The following is a 21,448-nucleotide window of genomic DNA, read 5'->3' as shown; positions in this document are numbered from 1 at the left end:
ATGCCACTACACTCTAGCCTGGGCAACAGAGTTAGACTCCATCTCAAAAAAACCCAAAAAGCAAAAAACAAAACCAGCAGTTCTTACTTTCTATCTACGACCCCTACTACCCCCGCCCTTCTTCACAGCCACGCTTTTTGAAGGGGTTGTCTCCAAGTCCATGTTGTCCTGACTGCCCCAGCCTGCAGCATCTGGGATTTGCTTCCCTGCAGCTGCTGTCTTGGAGGGCACCAGAATCCCTTGGCATGAGGGCCAGTGGGCCTTTGCAGTTTCTAATCTTATTTGATCTCTCTTTGCCATCTGATACTGTAGGTTATTATGCTTCTCCTAAAACACTGTTTTCTGCTTTACTTCTGTAACTCCACACTCTTAGGGGAAAGCCTAGAATGAGGCCATTTTTTAATAAGGTTTAAAAACATGTAAAGCAATATCATGTACATATACAGATACATATATAGTGTAAAAACCTGCATAAAGGCCAGGTGCGGTGGCTCACGCCTATAATCCCAGCACTTTCAGAGGCTGACGCGGGTGGATTGCTTGAGCCCAGGAGTTCAAGACCAGCCGGGGCAACACAGCGAAATTTTGTCTCTACAAAGAAATATAAAAATTAGCCGGGCATGGTGGTAGAGGCTACTTGGGAACCTGAGGCGGGAGAATTGCTTGAGCCCACGAGTTTGAGGCTGCAGTGAGCCATGAGCACACCACTGCTCTCCAGCCTGGGTGACAAAGTGAGACCCTGTCTCAAAACAAAACAAAATAAAACCCCCCAAAACCAAACAACAAAACAACCCCTTCCCCATAAAAAACAAAACGAAACAAAACAAAACAAACCCTGCATAGGAATGATACAATTCAGGATAATGGCTATCTGGGGAAGGAGGAAGGTGATAGAAACGGGGTAAATCACACAGGGGCTTTTACAGAATCTGAAAAAATATGGCTGAAGTTTTTGACAAAGCTAGGTAGTTGGTATATAGGTATTTATTATACTGCTTTCTGATTCTATGTGAAATATTCCATAACAACAATAATGTAATATTATTAAATTATTATACTATGTTATATAGATATAAAAATATTTAGAGGTGAAATAATGCATTTGCTTCAAAATACTCCAGAGAGTAGGGTAATTGGTAGAGGTATAGATAAAACAGAATCGGTTGTGAGTTGATAAATGTTTAAGCTGGTGATGAGTACATAGGGATTCATCATACTATCTGTACCTCTCTACTCTTGTATATGTTGGAAGTTTTGTTTTATTTTATAACAAGTTTTAAAATGTAGCAAATTTTAAAAGGCATTCAAAATTTTTTGATTTTGAATAAAACCTGTAGTATGAGATATGAAATTGAATCAGAAACTGTGGGGGTAGAGCCCAGCAATCTCTATGCTAATAAACCTTCCAAGTGATTCTGATGTGAATTCAAGTATGAGAACCACTTATAGCTATACCTGTCCCCATCCTTTTCTTCTCATAGAGTGGAAAAGGGGCTGTGGTATATAAAAGCTATGGTATGTAAAATTCATTCATGTTAAAAATAGCGATGGTATTCAATATTTTAAAAATACACTGATGTATCACATCCACTGTTGAATAGAATACCATCTGCTTCATAGAACAGCTTGATTTTTTTAAAGGTGATATTTGTTTATATCCAAAATACTGTATCTCAGGCAATGACTTTTATTTTAACCCTTTTTTTAAGGAAAAACAATTAAACATACACAAAGACAGAAGACAAGTACATGGCCTCCCATGTACTCATCAATCAGCATCAACAATTATGACCATCTTGCCAGTCAAACTCATTCATTCCAGGGTGGGAGGGGCAGCATTTTGAATCTGAGGCTCTGGCAGGCTGCTCAGGTGGAGATGATGTTAGATAGTTGGAAATGTCGGTAGGAACTCAGTTAGAACATTGGTATCTGGGATCATCATTACTTTTTACCCTCAGAACTATTTCCAAGCCTGTTTGTGTTACTATGATATTAGGATTTGTTTGCATTCTTTGTGATATGAGTTTATGAGCTTCCTCAGTGGTGGGGGAGAAGTATTCTAAATTGGACAATAAGTTTACAGATAACTGAAGGTTGACACTGTTTCTTAAGTCACAGCCAGCCAAAATGAATGGTCCTTTTCCTTGCATATCTATGTACATGTAGCTATTTTTCTGTAGGCATTTGAGGCTCAAGAATGTGAACGAATAAACTTCTTCCGGAATGCATTGTGGTTACATGTGAATCAGCTGTCACAACAATGTGTCACCAGTGATGAAGTAAGTCAGAGGCATCCACTGAGGATTGTCCTGTGCATGTTGGATACCTTAGAGTAGAAGGAACTATAGATATTGATTGGTTCACTTTGCCCTTGGTGAAGTAAGGTGACTTGCCTAAGGCCATACAGTGAGTTGATAGAAGGATGCAGATAACATGTAACCTGACTCCTGGCTCATTTGCCACCATGATTTTCTCATTAAGAGATTCATGGCTGGGAGTGGTGGTTCACTCCTGTAATCTCAGAACTTTGGGAGGCTGAGACGGGTGGATCACCCGAGGTCAGGAGTTTGAGACCAGCCTGGCCAACATGGTGAAACTCCGTCTCTACTAAAAATGCAAAAATTAGCTGGGCATGGTGGTGCACCCCTGTAATCCCAGCTACTCAGGGGGCTGAGGTGGGAGAATTGCTTGAACCCAGGAGGCAGAGGCTGCAGTGAGCCAAGATCGTGCCACTGCACTCCAGCCTCGGCGACACAGTGAGACTCCATCTCAAAAAAAGAAAAAAAATTCAGCCAAGGCTTTTGTCCTGCCACAAAGATACATTTTCTGTCATCTTTAAAAAATTAATAGTAAATGTAGGCTGGGCACGGTGGCTTACACCTGTAATCCCAGCACTTTGGGAGGCCAAGGCAGGCAGATTGCCTGTGGTCAGGAGTTCGAGACCAGTCTGGCCAACATGGTGAAACCCCGTCTCTACTAAAAATGCAAAAAAAATTAGCCAGACGTGGTGGCATGCGCTTGTAATCCCAGCTACTTGGGAGGCTGAGGCAGGGGAATTGCTTCAGCCAGGGAGGTGGAGGTTGCAGTGAGCCGAGATTGCACCACTGCACTGCACTGCAGCCTGGGTGACAGAGTGAGACTCTGTCTAAAAAAAATAATAAAATTAAAAATTAAAAATTAATAGCAGATGTGCATCAGAGAAAAGCTCCAATATGAATCTGGGACTTTGGAATGTGTTCTTTTTTTTTGAAAACAAGAAAATTTGGAAGAGTCAGCTCTCTATGAAACCCATGTTTTTTTGTTTTTTTGTTTTTGAGACGGAGTCTCGCACTGTCGCCTGGGGTTGGAGTGCAGTGGTGCGATCTTGGCTCACTGCAATCTCCACCTCCTGGGTTCAAGTGATTCTCCTGCCTCAGCCTCCCAAGTAGCTGGGATTACAGGCGCCTGCCACCATGCCTGGCTAATTTTTTGTATTTTAAACAGAGATGGGGTTTCACTATGTTGGCCAGGCTGGTCTCGAACTCCTGACCTTGTGATCCGCCCACCTCAACCTCCCAAAATGCTGGGATTACAGACATGAGCCACTGCGCCCTGCCTCAAACCCATGTTTTTAAGGAGCTGTGTCACAATGATCTCAACATACCTCTACCTATTAATTGACCTTCTTTTTTTATTAGATGTACGAACAAGTCCGAAAGAGTTTAGAAATGTGCAGCATTCAGAGGGACATTGAATACTTTGTGAATCAACGCAAAACTGGACAGATTCCACCAGGTGAATGGGGCGGTGGGGTGGGGAGTGTTATTTACACAATTCTATTAGCCTTTCTTGTTAGATGTCATTAAGGATGAAAGACGCCTGCCTCTTCATGTCCTGTTTCTTGGTGACTCTCCTAGCACCCATCATGTATGAGAATTTCTACTCCTCCCAGAAGAATGCAGTCCCAGCAGGAAAGGCTACAGGGCCTAACTTGGCAAGGTAATAACCAGCTGCCTTTCATATGAAGAAAAATACTTTTAGCAAACATTGTTATCATGAATGTTCTAAGACATGTTAGAATTGGAACATATCTACTACTGCATCTGCTTAATAAGGCTGCTTGCTTTTTGGAAATAGTATTTTTAGGACAAATATTAAGTGGATTTTAATAGTCATAGTTCAGGGAGGAGTATATCATGCTTGAACTTGATCATTGTTATTCATGGATGAATCCTATACTTTTCTTATAGTCCGTAGAAATCCTATACTTTTCTTACAGCCAGTCAGCAAACTATGGCCCCTGAGAGTTAAATCCATTTTTATAGGGCCTGTGAGTTAAGAATAGTCTTTACATTTTTAAATGGCTGGAAAAAAGTCAAGACAATACTGTTTTGTGACATGTGAGAATTATTTGAATTTCAAATTTCAGTGTTCCTCTATCAAGTTTTATGGGCACACAAGCACCCTCACTCACTGAGGTTTTGTCTATGGCTGCTTTGCCACTAGAGTTGAGTAGAGTTGCAAGAGAGACAGGAGGTGGCCAGCAAAGTCTAAATCATTTACTACTTGGCCCTTTACTCAAAAAGTTCGCTGCCGTTCATGTAAAGGATCCTGCGGGAAGAGAAACTTCTGTTTGACATAGTCAGCTTGCAGTCTAAGCTTTTGAATTTTCACTCCAGTTTTAGTAAAGATGGGGAGTGCCTGGGAAGGATTGCATGATCATTATCAATATTTAAGCGTGTCAGGCACTGTTCAAAACAGTTAGTGTGAATTACCTGATTTAATCCCCACAATGAGGTGGGAGCTGTTTATACTTCCTATTTTACTTATGAGGATGCGGATGTTCAAGGCACTCAGGAAGTCTTTCCCACCCAGCTAAGATTTTAATCCTGCCAGTCCGGGTTGTGGGGATAAAGCTCTGTGCTCCTAATCACTATGCATGCTGCCTCTTGCCATAGTACGACGTCTGCAACTTAGATTTCCGTAGGTCAGTGCTACAGATCATTTGCTTTAGGTGAGCTTTCTTGACCCTCCAGTGCAGAAACCAGATCTGATTAGAGTACAATAGGCTTGTAGCAAGAAGTAAAAAAATTATAAAAATAACAAGAACTTATCTAAAATACTTTGGTTTTCATTTCTTACAGGAGAGGACCCCTCCCAATTCCTAAAAGCTCACCAGGTATGCCACTAAAAAAGGTCTTTTGAAATTCTTATATTGCAAGGCAGGCAGATCACTTGAGGTCAGGAGTTTGAGACCAGCCTGGTCAACATGGTGAAACCCTGTCTCCACTAAAAATACAAAAATTAGCTGGGTATGGTGGTGTGTGCCTGTAATCCCAGCTACTCAGGAGGCTGAGCCACAAGAATTGTTTGAACCTGGGAGGTGGAGGATGCAGTGAGCCAAGATTGCACCACTGCACTCCAGCCTGGTGACAGAGTCAAACTGTGTCAAAAAACAAACAAACCAACCAAAAAACCCCCAAAAACCCACGAAATTCTTATATTGGGTTTTCTTTAAAATTAAATAGCTAGAACTTTGAAATAAAGGGAATGAAAGGATTAAATAGAATCAAATTCCCAAGAGAATGAGCCTATATTAGAATCTTACTATAATACTACTTGTCACAGAGTGGAATATGATAATTGGTGGTCTATTTTATAGCTTATCCGAGATAATTCAGTTACTGAAATACCAAAAGAAACTTATTGCAAGCAGATTTTACCTAAAAGATTATTTCAACTTGGACTGTGAGAACAGCAGAACTGAGATATAGTTCCCCTTGGATTACATAGAAATACAATTTATAGAAGGCATCGATGTCAAGAAACATGTCCCTTAATGTTATCTTTAATGAGACCTTTCACTAATCACAGTAGTCTTTTTCTTTCTTTGAACGCCTATGATATCTCTGGGAGAAGTACACATCTTAGCACTTCTTATTAGTTGTATGGGATGTGAGGGCAGTCTGGCTGCAACATTTGTCAGCCCATTGATTGCTAGGGTTGATTCGGTGCATCCGGCTGGCTAGGCGGGTGTCCCCTTCCTCCCTCACCAGTCCATGTGCATCCCTCCCGAAGCTACGTGCTCAAAGAGGATGACCATTTCTGATAGAGGAGGGCCAGTCTTTGGTCAAGAGTATATGAGTAGCTGCATTCCCCTGCAGCTACTCCAAACAAGCTCTCATTAGTTGTATGCCTTGAATAATAAGAAGATCCCAAGGTCAGGTACAACTTTGTCTTCTGTATTACAACAGCTGACACAGTTCTGAGTACATAGTAGGTGTTCAACATATATTTATTATTTGAGTAAAGAAAAGATATACCTACCCATGTTCAAGAGAATGAGCGTACTAGTCTGTTTACATGCTGCTGATAAAGACATACCCAAGACAGGGAAGAAAAAGAGGCTTAATTGGACTTACAGTTCCACTTGGCTGGGGAAGCCTCAGAATCATGGCGGGAGGTGAAAGGCACTTCTTACATGGTGGTGGCAAGAGAAAATGAAGAAGATGCAAAAGTGGAAACCACTGATAAAACCATCAGATCTCGTGAGACTTATTCACTACCAGGACAACATTGTTGGGGAAACTGCCCTCATGATTCAAATTATCTCCCACTGGGTCCTTCCCACAACGGTGGAAATTATGGGAGATACAATTCAAGATGAGATTTGGGTGGGGACACAGAGCCAAAACCTATCAATAAGGGAGGAGGACAGTTTATGCTGCACTTAACAGTTCACTAAAAATTTAGTGATGGAAAAAAAACTGTAGTGGCTGAAATTATATCTTTGAACAATATGAAGATTTAAGGTATTTTATTTCTTGTTGTTTTAGAATTACCACTTGGTAATGTAGGATGCTATTTCTGTCCATTTTTAAAGATGATTTTACTGTGGGTACTGTACCTGAGCATGAATGAAAAAGGGCAAAGAAGTCAGAATAGTGATTTCCAGAATGTCCTCTGGTTTGGAGTCGTGACTACCATTTATAGTTTTTGTTGGCAGATCTATTTTCTCTTTACAAAAGGATGGACACCAGAATCTGTAAGTGAAATGCCCTGGCTTGAAAAGGGTGAGATCTTATTATGAAAAATTGATGTTACTGTTGTTTTCTGTGTTCTGCCTTTTGCAGATGATCCCGATTACTCTTTGGTTGATGACTACAGTTTGCTCTATCAGTAAAATCAATGGTAAGAACCTTTATTTTTCACATAATTGAGTCATGTGTAGACTGGTAATTGTGCTATTGAAGCCTTTGAACCTTCTTTATAACACTACCACAAACTAGCAAGGCCGTGCATGAGGCAGGTACACTGGCCAGCATGCTGTCCCTTCAGGACTCCTCTCTGGATCCCACAGCTGGAAGCAGACTGGAGACCCCTCCATACCTATTTGAATGAGGTTATTTTTCCTTCATTGATTATTCCACAGTAACTCTTTATCTGCTTTTTTTTTTTTTTTTTTTTTTCGAAGCAGAGTCTCGCTGTGTCACCCAGGCTGGAGTGCAGTGGTGCGATCTCAGCTCACTGCAATCTCCACATCCTGGGTTCAAGTGATCTTCCCACCTCAGCCTCTTGAGTATCTAGGATTACAGGCATGCACCACCACACCCAGCTAATATTTTTTGTATTTTTAGTAGAAACAGGGCTTCACCATGTTGGCCAGGCTGGTCTTGAACTCCTGACCTGAAGTGATCTGCCCGCCTCAGCCTCCCAAAGTGCTGGGATTACAGGCATGAGTCACCATGCGCAGCCCTCTTTATCTGCTCTTATTAAGCTCTTTTATAGTTATTACACACCTGGATTTAAGGCAGTGCTCATCAACAAAACACACATCATCCTCACTGTTAAAGTAATTTAGATTTTAGCTTACTCTCTCACCATCTAAAAGAGGAAAAGTCAAATAAAAAGAAGTGCAAATGATATCACACTCACTATACACACAAGGTCATCATGGAGGTCATCCTGCAGATTATTATTGCTCTGAATAAGCAAACCATGAGGATTCTTAGAAGAGGACTGAACACTGCTAAGCCAACTGCAGCTGCAAAGATATACTGCATGGTGACTTTTTCTTAGGCACTCAGGTGCTTGGAACATTCTCCAAGTCAAAAGCATTCTTCACAGATGTGAAGAAATGCCTCAGAAGCCAAAGTAGCGATACTAAAAAAAACTCTTCATAAAGTATCATTCTTTTACCCCAGTGGGCTTATCTTGGGGTAAAATAATTATATAGGTACACACGAGCAAAGAAAAGGTCTGAAGAGATATATTCCTAAATAGGTAATATTTTTCCTTCCTGTTTTTGAATTTGTCTGCAATGAAAATGTATTACTACTTTGGCTAAAAACTGTTTTAAAGAGTTGATCCACTTACATATTCCTGATCTCAGTGTGGACTGAGCTACACTTCTGAACTACACGTCTTCGCATTTCTTGTTAGTTGTATGCCCTGGATAACAGTATCAGAAGACCAAGTGGCAGGCAGTGGATGGGTGGGATGCCAGAAGTCAACAGAGAAAGGCAACAGCCTCTCTCTCACCCTTCCTGGTTTGGTGTTGGTTACATATACTGTCGTTTATGAACCTAAACAGATTTTAACAGTGCTCCAGGGTGATTTTCTACAGCGTTCTATACCACCAAACTGAGCACATCAAACATTGTTTGTCTCCGGTCCTCTAAAAACACCTACTTTGTGACTTATAGCCAACTGGCTATCTAGGACAGATGCCAACTTGTCCTAATTACATAAAAATAATCAGCTAATGACCGGGCACAGTGGCTCACGCCTGTAATCCCAGCACTTTGGGAGGCTGAGGCAGGTGGATCACTTGAGACCAGCCTAGTCAACATGGTGAAACCCCATCTCTACTAAAACAAACAAACAAAAAATACAAAAAAGTAGCCAGGCATGGTGGCAGGCACCTGTAGCCCCAGCTACTTAGGACCCTGAGGCAGGAGAATCACTTGAACCCAGGAGGTGGAGGTTGTAGTGAGCTGAGATTGCGCCACTGCACTCCAGCTTGGGCGACAGAGCGAGACTCAGTCAAAGGAAAGAATCAGCTGGTTTCTATTATATTTAAACATAAGTCCTTAAATTGCTTAATATAATTGCTTAATATATTTAATATTTAAGCAACTTTGCTATAAAATATATGGAACTTGAAGACATAAAGTACCCTGTTCTTTAACTATATATAACTTAGGACCTACAAATCTACAAATAAATGCTAGTCTTTACAATCAGTCATCATTTCTTCTTCATTTTATAAGCCTCCCTCTTTCTCATGGAAAGGGGCAAGGCCCTAGTTAGAGGCAGAGTGGAAACCTGGTAAATCAATGACTTGGAATTCAGATGTGGCACCTGCTCTCTGGAGCACTGTGTAGATGATGGGCAGGTCACTGGCAGTCCTAAGTGTTTCTTTTTATTTTTTACCTTTTTCTTTTCTGTTCTTACTTGTTTGGGTAAAGAATATATTCTAGTAGCTTAATAGTACCACTTGACCCAACAACCGTAGTTCCTCAGAGTCTAAGAGTGTGATGTTTGAATGCAAGATGCTAGTGCCAACACATGTACTTGAGTTATATCATTTCACTGGAGTTCACTGGAATCTGTGCCAGTTCAATGAGTTGGGGTTCAACATATACATCAATTTCAGAAAATTTTACTAAAGGGAGTATACAACACATTCATATTCAGTATACAACATATACTGAATTTCAGAAAATTTTAAAGAAGGAAGTCTAATTTAGTGAATAACTTACTAAGCAACTTAACACAACAATTAAAATAGTTTGAATGAACTTTTGGAAAATAAATTTAAACAGGGTCCCGGTACGGTGGCTCATGCCTGTAATTCTAGCACTTTGGGAGGCCAAGGCGGGCGGATCACCTGAGGTCAGGAGTTTGAGACCAGCCTGGCCAACATGGTGAAACCCTATCTCTACTAAAAATACAAAAACTAGCCAGGCACAGTGGCGGGTGCCTGTAATCCCAGCTACTTGTGAGGCTGAGGCAGGAGAATCACTTGAACTTGGGAGGCGGGGGTTGCAGTGAGCTGAGATTGCGCCACTGCACTCCAGCCTGGGTAACACAGCAAGACTGTCTCAAAAAAAAAAAAAAAAAAAAATTTAAACAGGAAGAGTTAGGAATTTGTGATTTGTTTTGTAGTTGTTGATTTTAGCTGCTATTCCTGTTGTTAATTCTAACATGTTTAGGTAAAGATAGATGGAAAATTTCAAATTTGAAATATGTATAAAAATGTAAGTGTATGTATTATTTACCATAAAGCAATGCTGTTATCGTCACATTCCATTTCTCATTGCTTGGAATACCCATTCCTCACCATTTGTTTTCCTTGGCCTGCACCCTTATTCTTGTTGAATATACTCTCAAGGTAGGAGAGAGTATTGACAAGCACCTTTCATTCAGAGGAAATTTCTTTGTTATTTTCTTTCAGAAACCAGAGCTTTTTCCAGCTAGTGCTTCTGTGATATGGAAAGGGCACCCAGAGCAGCAGGACCTGTAGCCACGTTATGTCAGCAATGAAGACTTTGAAGTGAACCCTTGCTATAATTTTTTAGAGATTTAAAATTTATGGTAGACATTTAGGACAACATAAGCAAGTAGAGTTCTGCAGTTTTTTGAAGTTTACAAATTGCCCCATTCTGAAGAATTATTCTTTCCCAGTTACTCAGGTTATGAATGAATTAGGTTTTCAACATGGGAAGCATGAAATCCACTTCTGGATTTGGAGCATCCACTTGAGGAGCAGAGGTGGCAGCAGAGGATTCTGAGCCACCAACTGCAGTAGTGGCTCCTTTGGCTTTGGGCAGCCTGGCTGTGGAGTTTCCACGGCGACACACAGCCTCAGTGGTGCAAGATTTAAAATTACCTTCCTTTTTGGCTGGAAGACTTAGAAGCCGCCTGATCATACTTTCTCATTTTACAGATGAGGAAATAAAGCCTACAAGTGTGAAATTAATTTCCTTAGTTTTCCTAGCTGATGAGGGACAGAACCAGAACTAGAGCCTGAGCCCAACCCACATCACTATTCTTCTAACCCTTCCTGAAGTTGTGATGCTCATGCTGAAATTTAAGATGCCAAATATTTTTGCCAGCACTTTTTCAGTTGGGAGAATCACCAGGGTTTAAATGTCAGATTTATTTTTATGTGGATCCCTGTGTATGCTGAACTACAGAGCATGATGTTTAATCTAATTTAAGGAGCCACTGATTGTAAAACATGCCATTATTTTATGTTGCACTAAGAAGGTGGGGTCGAGGAGTTGCCAATAAACTTGGGACAGACCATTGATGGCCAAGCCCATCTGAATTTAAGATGCTAAAGTATGAAAAAAATACATCCTAGAATCAATGAAATACCATATTTTGATTCCATTCCTCAAGATACTTTCAGAGTTATAAAACCAGTCCTCAATTTTGGGTCTTCACAGGAATCTTTCCCTTGCTAGACCCCAGAATTTTAAATGCATCCATCTTACACTTTCACAAATATTTGGGTTTTCCTTTTTCACTCACAAACAGCAGGGAGGTCATGTACTTTTTGTACAACATCTGTGCACTATGAGAAAATGGTACCTTTTAGTTATTGACAAGTTAGAATAGCACTCTCAGTTTTTCAGTATTACAGAGAGCAAATAGTTTCCTCTCCTGCTCTGTGCAGTAGCTTTTCCAGAACTATGGACAAATTGATCAGAAGAAGATTGATTATTTCCTCATCTTTTTTTCTTTTTTTTGAGACAGAGTCTCTCTCTGTCCCCCAGGCTGAAGTGCAGTGGCATGATCTCAGCTCACTGCAACCTCTGCCTCCCGGGTTCAAGTGATTCTCCTGCCTCAGCCTCCTGAGTAGCTGGGATTACAGGCACCCACCACCACACCTGGCTAATTTTTTGCATTTTTAGTAGAGACAGGGTTTTACCATGTTGGTCAGGCTGGTCTCAAACTCCTGACCTCAGGTGATCCACCTGCCTCGGCCTCCCAAAGTGATGGGATTACAGGCGTGAGCCACTGCGCCCGGCCTATTTCCCCACCTTTCGTGTAAGGTGCTACTGAACATGACAGCTTCTTGTCATGACAGGAAACTTGCATCAGTTGGATAGCCTTTTGAGAAACTGAATTTTGCAAAGGGCCAAATTTCCCCAAACTGAACGGGCTCAGGAAATGTTCCTTTACACTCAGAACATTCTATTTTTAAATATATTATTTATTGTTGGCAGTTCCTCAGGGATTTCCCTTTTCTCTGTATTGGTCAGTGTAGTTGATGTAAAACCGTTTTGTGGATGGAAAATATTTTTATTTTATTGCTCTTTTAGTTTGGTAGGTTAAATAAAGGTTCTTGGTAATTTGGGATTTGTTTCGTATTTTTGTGTTGACCATATCGCTCTTCCAAGCTTTATTTGATCCCTTGCCACATTTTTGATTGTTAGGCTTCAAAAAGACAAACCGCTGGTCAGGGAAGCCAAATGGAGATGGTGCCGAACTACTTTGTACTAACCCTTCAGAGGTCAATTGCAGTGTTACTTCCTCTGCGAGACACCATCTCTGCCTTCAGACTAGGTTGGATCCAACTACTGTATCTCTCCTCCCCCTCCATTTTCCTTGTTATGATATGATTCACCCTTGAAATTAATTGTTCAAAGCCTTTCTTCCTTTTTAGACTGGAACCCCAATGGTAGCAGGGCCATTGTCTATTCTTTTTCCTGCTGTATCTCCAGCACCTGGCACATAGTAGAGACTATGAAAGAATTAGTGGCCCATAAGAAAACATAGCTAGAGAAACAACCACTTGAAAGAGAAATAAGGAGTGCAAAGTGAGTGAAGCCAAATGAGTACATGTGTTAAATTTAGTAAATGTGAGCTATTCTACAGACTGTTGGTATATTAATTTGGGTTCCATCAGAAGCAGACCCCGAGATAAGGATTTGTGTACAAGTACTTTTTCCAGAAAGTGCCAGTATGGAAGTGGGGAAGCCAGATAGGGAAAGGAAGAAAGGCAAAAAAAGTGTGCATTATCAAATAAGCTACATGGCAGGCAGCTGGAGCTTACTCTTGTTGAAGACTCCCAGGAAACAGTGCAGAACACACAACTGGGGCTGGGTGCGGTGTAATCCCAGCACTTTGGGAGGCCGAGGCAGGTGGATCACCTGAGGTCAGGAGTTCGAGACAAGCTTGGCCAACATGGTGAAATCCTGTCTCTATTAAAAATTAAAAAATTAGCTGGGCATGGTGCGCGTGCCTGTAATCCCAGCTACTCAGGAGGCTGAGGCAGAAGAATTGCTTGAACCCGGGAGGTGGAGGTTGCAGTAAGCCAAGATCGCGCGCCACTGCACTCCAGCATGGGCAACAGAGTGAGACTCTGTCTCAAGAAAAAAAAAAACACACACACACACACACACACACACTTAGGAGATATTGCACCTAAGCCACAAGGGAGCTGGAGTATTTATTCACCAACTCCTGTCAGTCACTGGTTGCAGAATGCTCCTAGGAGGCATTAATTTCCCAGCACTTCTGGGCTGCCTCCAACGCTGGAGAGTGGGAACAGTCTGAGAGGGTCCTTAGGCAGGGACACAGTTCCTGACAGTTGGAACTGTGTGTTTCAGGAATTGAGAGGTACTGAAGGGATGTGGATGGGGCGTTGACAGCATCTGACCCCACATGGTTCAGATGCATCCATACCCCACTTTTTACTCCATCCTATCACTACTTCTTCAAGTCCCAACTTCCAAAAACAGACACACACACACACATACAAATGAAACAGTTAGCAGGACCAGCTATATTTCCTGTTCTTACAGATAATCTTAAATCCATAATTGATATTCATCATCTCCTTCCTCCCCCTCCTATTATGGATGAATCGTGCACCCCACCCTCACACACAATTCATATGTTGAAGTCCCAGCTGCCAGCCAGTACTTCAGAATGTGGCCATGTTTGGAGATAGAGCCTTTAAAGAGGTGATTAAATTGAAGGGAGGCCGTTGAGGTGGGGCCCTAATCCTAGTGACTGGTGTTCTCCTAAGAAGAGGAAGAGGCCAGATGCAGTGGCTCATGCCTGTAATCTCAGCACTTTGGGACACCAAGGCTGGCAGAGCACTTGAGGTCAGGAGTTTGAGACCAGCCTGGCCAACATGGTGAAGCCCCAACTCTACTAAAATACAAAAATTAGCCGGGCGTGGTGGCAGGGACCTGTAATCCCAGCTACTCAGGAGGCCGAGGCAGGTGAATTACTTGAATCCCGGAAGCGGAGGTTGCAGTGAGCCAAGTTCGCGCCACTGTACTACAGCCTAGGTGACAGAGGGAGACTCTGTCTCAAACAAACAAACAAACAAACAAAAAAATAAAAAAAAGAAAGAAGAGGAAGAGACAGCAGGAGTACGTGTTTACAGAGGAACGAGCACGTGAAGAGGCAGCAAGAGGGTGGCCATGTGCCAGTGGCAAGCCCAGGAAAGAGGCCTCAGAGGAAACCAACTCTGCACCTTGCTCTTGGACTTCCAGCCTCTGGAACAGAAAGAAAATAAATTTTGGTTGTTTAAACCACCCAATCTGTGGTATTTTTTTATGGCAGCCCTAGTGAACTAATGCACAGACATTCTAGAATCCTCTTAAACTTGGCTAGTTCATCTGCTTGTCTAGGTTGCTTGACTGGTGGGATAATCTGCATCTTCCTCCCTGGGGTGGTGGTCTTAGCCCTGGTTATCAGGCTTTTGTCCCCTGTTTGCTGAAATTGCCAGTTTATATTAATTACCAGGCATGACAACACAAGGAAGCACCCCAGGGGAACTCCTGCCTTCCAGATATATTCATCCTTGCCCCCTTTTTCTCATGATAATCACTAACTCCTGTTGGGATTGGTATGCCTCTCTTTGCCTGCTGGTCTATTGGTATGAGGAACCCCAATAGCCCAGGCATTGGCCATAGTTTTATGGAACCCTTTCTATATCCCCTGGTATAGGTATCCCCTGCCAACCTCCTAGAGTCAGGAGTTTTTGTCTGGCAGAGCCTAAAGTCGAAGGGATGGGAAGCACAAATTCCCGGTGGGTCAGCGTGAGCCATAGTGACAGACGCCACTCTTACCTCTTGGTTTCTGTGAGAGACAAACTCACCCATCCAAACCCAAAGAATGGACTCAGAGACCTGTAGAACATCAAAAATGAGACTTTTAATGACGGTCTTGCAAGATCAGGTGTCTGATAGGCAGGCACACCCAGCACAGTTTCAACAAGCAATTTATCCCCTAGTGCACAGGTCCCTCCCCGGTTCCTCAAAGGCTGAGTATTACAGGGTCACAATCTTCCTGGACATTGCCAATTGATTGTTGGGTAAAGGCTTTAGGTATTTTTTTAGGGTTGTCTTGCTGCATCTTGTTGCAGCCCACAATGCATTGCAATCCTAGCTCAGGCACTGTTCAAGTATTTGACTTATGACCTAAATAGCTGGGCAGGCTGATAAGAACAGGCAAAAGGAACTATTCTGCAGGCTAGTAAACTTTCATCTTAGACTAAACTTCTTTGGTTCAGGTGAGGGCAACTAAGTTGTGGGGAAGGTGGAGGCCAACAAGCAGGCGTTGGCTATCCAAGCAGAGGCCTCATATATACTGTTCCTTTTGTAGTTTGCTGATCTAAGCCAATTCAAGGCACTTTGTGTTGGAAATGGACCACTGTATACATAATTTTCTTCAGTTCCCAGACTGTGTTTTCTACCTATTGGAGTCATAACATGCAGTACCAGATTGTGGCCATTTAAACACCAATACCTCATCATCAAGGCCAGCACTCCAGCCTTGCAAGGTATTATTCTCAAGCTGCTGCACCTTTAGGAGGACATTCCAGTAATCTATCAGGACAGCATCTTCTAGGTGATGCGGTACACAGTAGACAAAGGGGAGCCGATGGGCATTTGTCTGTTGTTGTACCACCTTTGCCGTAAAGCAAATATCTCTTAGTGTAAGATTTGCATTCTCAGCCGGATGTGGTGGCTCATGCCTGTAATCCCAGCACTTTGGGAGGCGGAGGCAGGTGGATCACGAGGTCAGGAGTTCGAGACCAGTCTGACCAACATGGTGAAACTCCATCTCTACTAAAAATACAAAAATTAGCTGGGCGTAGTGGCATGTGCCTGTAATCCCAGCTACTCAGGAGGCTGAGGCAGGAGAATCGCTTGAACCCAGGAGCCAGAGGTTGCAGTGAGCCGAGATCACGCCACTGCACTCCAGCCTGGGCAACAGAGCAAGACTCCGTCTAAAAAAAAAGATTTGTATTCTCAGTGGGGGCAGTATTGCCACCAAGGGGGTGAACATTGGTTATTGATAGACAAAACAAAACTTACTATTTTTATGTATAAAGCATGGATAAACATATACTGCATAAAAAGAAATACAGCTGGGCACGGTGGCTCATGCTTATAATCCCAGCACTTTGGGAGGCCAAGGTGGGCAGATCACAAGGTCAAGGGTTCGAGTCCAGCCTGGCCAACATGGTGAAACCCCGTCTCTATTAAAATACAAAAAATTAGCTGTGCATAGTGTCAGGTGACTGTAATCCCAGCTACTTGGGAGGCTGAGGCAGGAGAATCGCTTGAACCCAGGAGGTGGAGGTTGCAGTGAGCTGAGATTGTGCCTCTGCACTGTAGCCCTGGCAACAGAGTAAGAGTCTGTCTCGAGAAGAAGAAGAAGAAGGAGAGGGAGACGGAGAGGGAGAGGGAGAGGGAGAGGGAGAGAGGAGGAGGAGGAGGAGGAGGAGGAATAATACAGTATATCTGTGGTATTAAAATTTCATGGGAGTTTTTGAATTCAGAAGGCATGTTAAAAAAAAAAGAAAAGAATAAAAAAAGAAAAGTTTCATAGGGTGACAGTTAGGAAAAAAAAGTCTAAAAAGGCTATTAAGGGAGTGATAATGAAACAAAAATTGAAGGCCGGGTGAGGTGGCTCAAGCCTGTAATCCCAGCACTTTGGGAGGCCAAGGAAGGCAGATCCACTTGAGATCAGGAGTTCAAGACCAGCCTGGCCAAAACATGGTGAAACCCCGTCTCTACTAAAAATACAAAAGTTAGCCATGCCCAGTGGCATGTGCCTGTAATCCCAACTACTCGGGGATGCAGGAGAATCACTTGAACCTGAGAGACAGAGGTTGTAGTGAGCTGTGATCATACCACTGCGCCCCAGCCTGGGAGACAGAGCAAGACTCCGTTTCAAAAAAAAAAAAAAAAAAAAGAAAAGAAAAGAAAAAAAAAATTGAGAAACACTGGTTTAAGATGATGTTATGTGGAAACCATAATGTTACATTAGACACTCTATAAGCTCCTGGATTGTGGTGCTGGCTGAGGCAAGGCTAGCAGGAAAGGCAAATCCATTCTTGAACTCAATCCCAGTAGACAGAAATGCTTCCAGGGTAGAATGGGTTTGATGGGATCAATTTGTCACCAAGTGGCTGGTTGGTTTCCTTGAGGACTGGTAACATATTTAGAGCTCAGCCTCAGTCTCTAGGCTAATGGATCAGGTATTCAGTGGTAGTTGCTACGTCGGGGTTGGTGAGCAGGGAAGTCCCCTTAGCTGCATTCCTGCCACCATGGCTACTCTGTTAATGGGCCCATTGAGGAAGCACCAGAGTGGCCAAGGACAGAGGATTGCTTACCGCACTGGATGAGTCATCCCTGCCACCTGGTTGCTCTGCACCTGCTCTGTGATGGATATTCTCTCATAGGCCTTGATATGAGACACAAAGAGTTGCACATTTTGTTGCCTAATTCCAGAGGCCACTTGCCTGCTTCTTCTCTAGGCCTCTTTGTCTTCAGTCTTCTATTTATTTTTATTTTATTTGTTTTAGATTCAGAGTGTCCCTGTGTCACTCAGGCTGGAGTGCAGTGGTGTGGTCTCGGCTCACTGCAGCATCTGTCTCCTGGGTTCAAGCGATTCTCCTGCCTCAGCTTCCTGAGTAGCTGGGATTACAGGTGCCCACCACCATGCCCGGCTAATTTTTGTATTTTTAGTAGAGACAGGGTTTTACCATGTTGGCCAGGGTGGTCTCGAGCTCCTGACCTATCTTCCTGCCTCAGCCTCCCAAAGTGCTGGGATTACAGGCGTGAACCACCATGCCCAGCCTGTCTTCAGTCTTCTATTTCCTCCCTTGCCAATCAGTCAGGTCGTGTGCCACAGCCCAGGAATCTATGTATATTATTTACCGTGGGCTACGTCTCCCTTCACAGCAAGCTGATGAGCAGCTGGACTGCTTGACTCCTGTGCTTTGAGAGTATTCCTCTTTGCTGCTGTTTTCCACAGTCCCTCCTGAGTGGGACTGTCATGTGGCAGCAGTCCACATGGGTACAGAGCAACAATTAACATATACAGCTGACCTATTCTTGACCGGGCCTGAGTTTTTCTCCATCAACTGGGTTGAAGAATGCCTTCTCTGAGGCCATAGGTATGAGGTGAGGGAGAGGCACAGATACAACAGAGAAAGGTAATTGATGAGTCTGCATCACCTGTTGGGGCAACGTACTTGTGCTCCCTGGATTTGCTTAGGCCTGATCCAGAGTGTACCATTTCTACGCAGTGCAGTCATATGCACCTGCAGTCCCAGCTACTTGTGAGGCTGAGGTGGGAGGATCCCTTGAGCCCAGGAGTTTGAGACCAGCCTGGGCAACATAGTGAGATGCCGTCTCTATAAACAACAACAACGAAGAAACCAGAATGTACCATTTCCACTGCAGGAAGGATTACTGATGTGCCCTCCTGACCCGTGACTCAGAGGATCTGAAGAAAGATAAAGTAATTTGGAAGTAACATCATTTCTTTTTATATTCATGTTATCTTTATAATTTTGCAAAATGCATCTCTTTAAATGATGCCATAAGGGCTTTCTGGCTTTCCCACTATTCCCTAAGTGACCTGAGCTTGTGATTTTCTGCAGTGTATCAACAGCAGTTGATAAAAACCAACCTACTTGATAGTCCTTAGAATTACCTTTGCCCCATATCTTTCAAGTGTTAGTAATGTCGCATGAGCTCTTCCACCTGTTTCACCCAAATTCACCACGAGTGAGGCCTCAGTAACTGTGATTCTGCAGCATAGTTTTTTTTTTTTTTTGTCTGCCTGTGCCTCTTTAATCATGACATCACATCAAGACTGAACCACAAGGGTTTGGCATTCTAATGGCTTGCATTACATATGAACATAATTGAAATGCAATGTGGTAATAGAGGCATTTACAAAGACCTGTGAGGTTCAAGGGAGAAATAATTATTTCTCATGAATGGGTGAAAGAGAATGAAGCATTTCAATATTGGTAACTGGTATCACAGGGGTTTGTTGTACAGATTATTTCATCACCCAGGTACTAAGCTTAGTACCCAATAGTTATTTTTTGAGACAGAGTCTTGTTCTGTTGCCTAGGCTGGGGTGCAGTGGCATGATCTCGGTTCACCGAACCTCCACCTCACAGGCTCAAGTGATCCTCCCACCTCAGCATCCTGAGTAGCTGGGACTATAGGCATGTGCCACTACTCCTGGCCGATTTTTGTGTTTTTTTAGAGATGGGGTTTCGTCATGTTGCCCAGGCTGGTCTTGGACTTCTGGGCTTAAACGATCCTCCAGCCCTCAACCTCCCAAAGTGCTGGGATTACAGGTGTGAGCCCCCGCGCATGGCCCCAATAGTTATCTTTTCTGATCCTCTCCCTTCTTCCACCCTCCACCCTCAAACAGGCCCCAGTGTCTGTTGTTCTCTTTGTGTCCATGTATTTTCATCACTAAGCTCCCACTTATAAGGGAGAACATGTGGTATTTGGTTTTCTGTTCCTGCATTAGTTTGCTAAAGATAATGGCCTCCAGCTCCATCCATGTTCCCAGAAGGGACATGATCTCGTTCTTTTTTATGGTGCAGCACAGATGTTATCACCATTTCATTTCACCCTGACTGAGACCGCCTTTGCAAAAATATTAACTGAGAAGATTATGACAGTGAAAGATATCAGACCTAACTGACCCTATCTTGCTTCTAACCTCTAAACTGTCCTTGTTCATTCCTGGGCATAGGCCAAACTAGCTTTGGGAAGGAATTTAGTGATAGTTTATATAACAGCCCTTCCCAAAAGGCTAAATTGTTCTCGTAAAACAAATAAAAGGGCACTAGCCACCAAGTCAAGATGAGAGGGGCTAGAATTCTTTTTGGCGTGATCTGAGCTCACTTCAACCTCCACCTCCGGGGTTCAAGCGATTCTCCTGCCTTAGCCTCCTGAGTAGCTGGGATTACAGGCACCTGCCACCATGCCTGGCTAATTTTTGTATTTTTAGTAGAGATGGGGTTTCACCATGTTGGCCAGGCTGGTCTCGAACTCCTGACCTCAGGTGATCCACCTGCCTCAGCCTCCCAAAGTGCTGAGATTACCGGCGTGAGCCACCGCGCCCAGCCCTGGCTTATATTTTTGTTGTCTGTCTTTTAGTATAGTTTAGTTTTGTTTTAGGTTGAAGGGACAGCTATTGCCAGAAATTTCCATTTGAGTGCCAAATACATTTAAATTTCATGGCCTTAAATATCTGGTTCTCATCTGTAATCCCAACACTTTGGGAGGCTAAGGCGGGTGGATCACCTGAGGTCAGGAGTTCAAGACCAGTCGACCAATGTGGTGAAACCCTGTCTCTATTAAAATACAAAATTAGGGCTGGGCGCTGTAGCTCACGCCTGTAATCCCAGCACTTTGGGAGGCCGAGGCAGGCAGATCATGAGGTCAGGAGATAAGGACCATCCTGGCTAATGCAGTGAAACCCCGTCTCCATTAAAAATACAAAAAAAAAAAAAATTAGCCGGGTGTGGTGGCAGGTGCCTGTAGTCCCAGCTACTCAGAAGGCTGAGGCAGGAGAATGGCGTGAACCCGGGAGGCGGAGCTTGCAGTGAGCTGAGATTGCGCCACTGCACTCCAGCCTGGGTGACAGAGCGAGACTCCACCTCAAAAAAAAAAAAAAAAAAAAAAAAAAAAAAAAAAAATTAGCCGGGCATGGTGGCACATGCCTGTAATCCCAGCTACTTAGGAGGCTGAGACAGGAGAATTGCTTGAACCCGGGAAGCGGGGAGGTTGCAGTGAGCCGAGATCGTGCCATTGAAAGAGATTGCCTGGCCAACAAGAGTGAAAATCCATCTCAAAAATAAAATAAAGTAAAATAAAATAAGTTTTGGAGGAGTCAAAATTTATATGCAGAGTTCAACTGTGTGGAGGATTAGTGACCCTAACTCCTGCAGTGTTGAAGGGTCAACTGTGCTTGTATGACTCATTTAATGTTTGGAGATTATAAGAGGAAAAAAAGGACAAAGTTTATATGCTTTGCTGCCTATGGAAGCAAAAATCTGTTGATGGAAAAGAGCCCACCTATGGAAGACAGTTTGTTAGAAAAACATAGGTTGTACATTTTTGGTACGTACTTGCTCTGGGAGCTAATTGTCTCAAGAAACTGAAAT

The 21,448-nt window shown here is 43.1% G+C and overlaps 1 protein-coding gene across 3 annotated transcripts in view; it reads left to right on the top strand.

Annotated features, from left to right (window-relative positions):
- Positions 1-12,351, top strand: part of PSTPIP2 (proline-serine-threonine phosphatase interacting protein 2) — a 92,691-nt gene extending 80,340 nt beyond the window's left edge. For 2 of the 3 annotated variants that reach the window (XM_001145075.6, XM_063796069.1), the window contains 6 exons: positions 2,181-2,279; positions 3,678-3,774; positions 3,897-3,978; positions 5,124-5,158; positions 7,113-7,170; positions 10,439-12,351. In XM_001145075.6, coding sequence (XP_001145075.1) covers positions 2,181-2,279; positions 3,678-3,774; positions 3,897-3,978; positions 5,124-5,158; positions 7,113-7,162 — 363 coding nt within the window. In that variant the 3' untranslated portion in view covers positions 7,163-7,170; positions 10,439-12,351. The remainder of the gene's footprint in view (positions 1-2,180; positions 2,280-3,677; positions 3,775-3,896; positions 3,979-5,123; positions 5,159-7,112; positions 7,171-10,438) is intronic. The other variant, XM_063796070.1, reaches the window with a different exon arrangement.
- Positions 12,352-21,448: the final 9,097 nt, after the last annotated feature.

This window comes from Pan troglodytes, chromosome 17 (assembly GCF_028858775.2).
Source record: "Pan troglodytes isolate AG18354 chromosome 17, NHGRI_mPanTro3-v2.0_pri, whole genome shotgun sequence".
Taxonomy (NCBI): domain Eukaryota; kingdom Metazoa; phylum Chordata; class Mammalia; order Primates; family Hominidae; genus Pan; species Pan troglodytes.
Note: the sequence above shows the minus strand (reverse complement) of the source record. Positions and strands in the feature narration are given on the sequence as shown.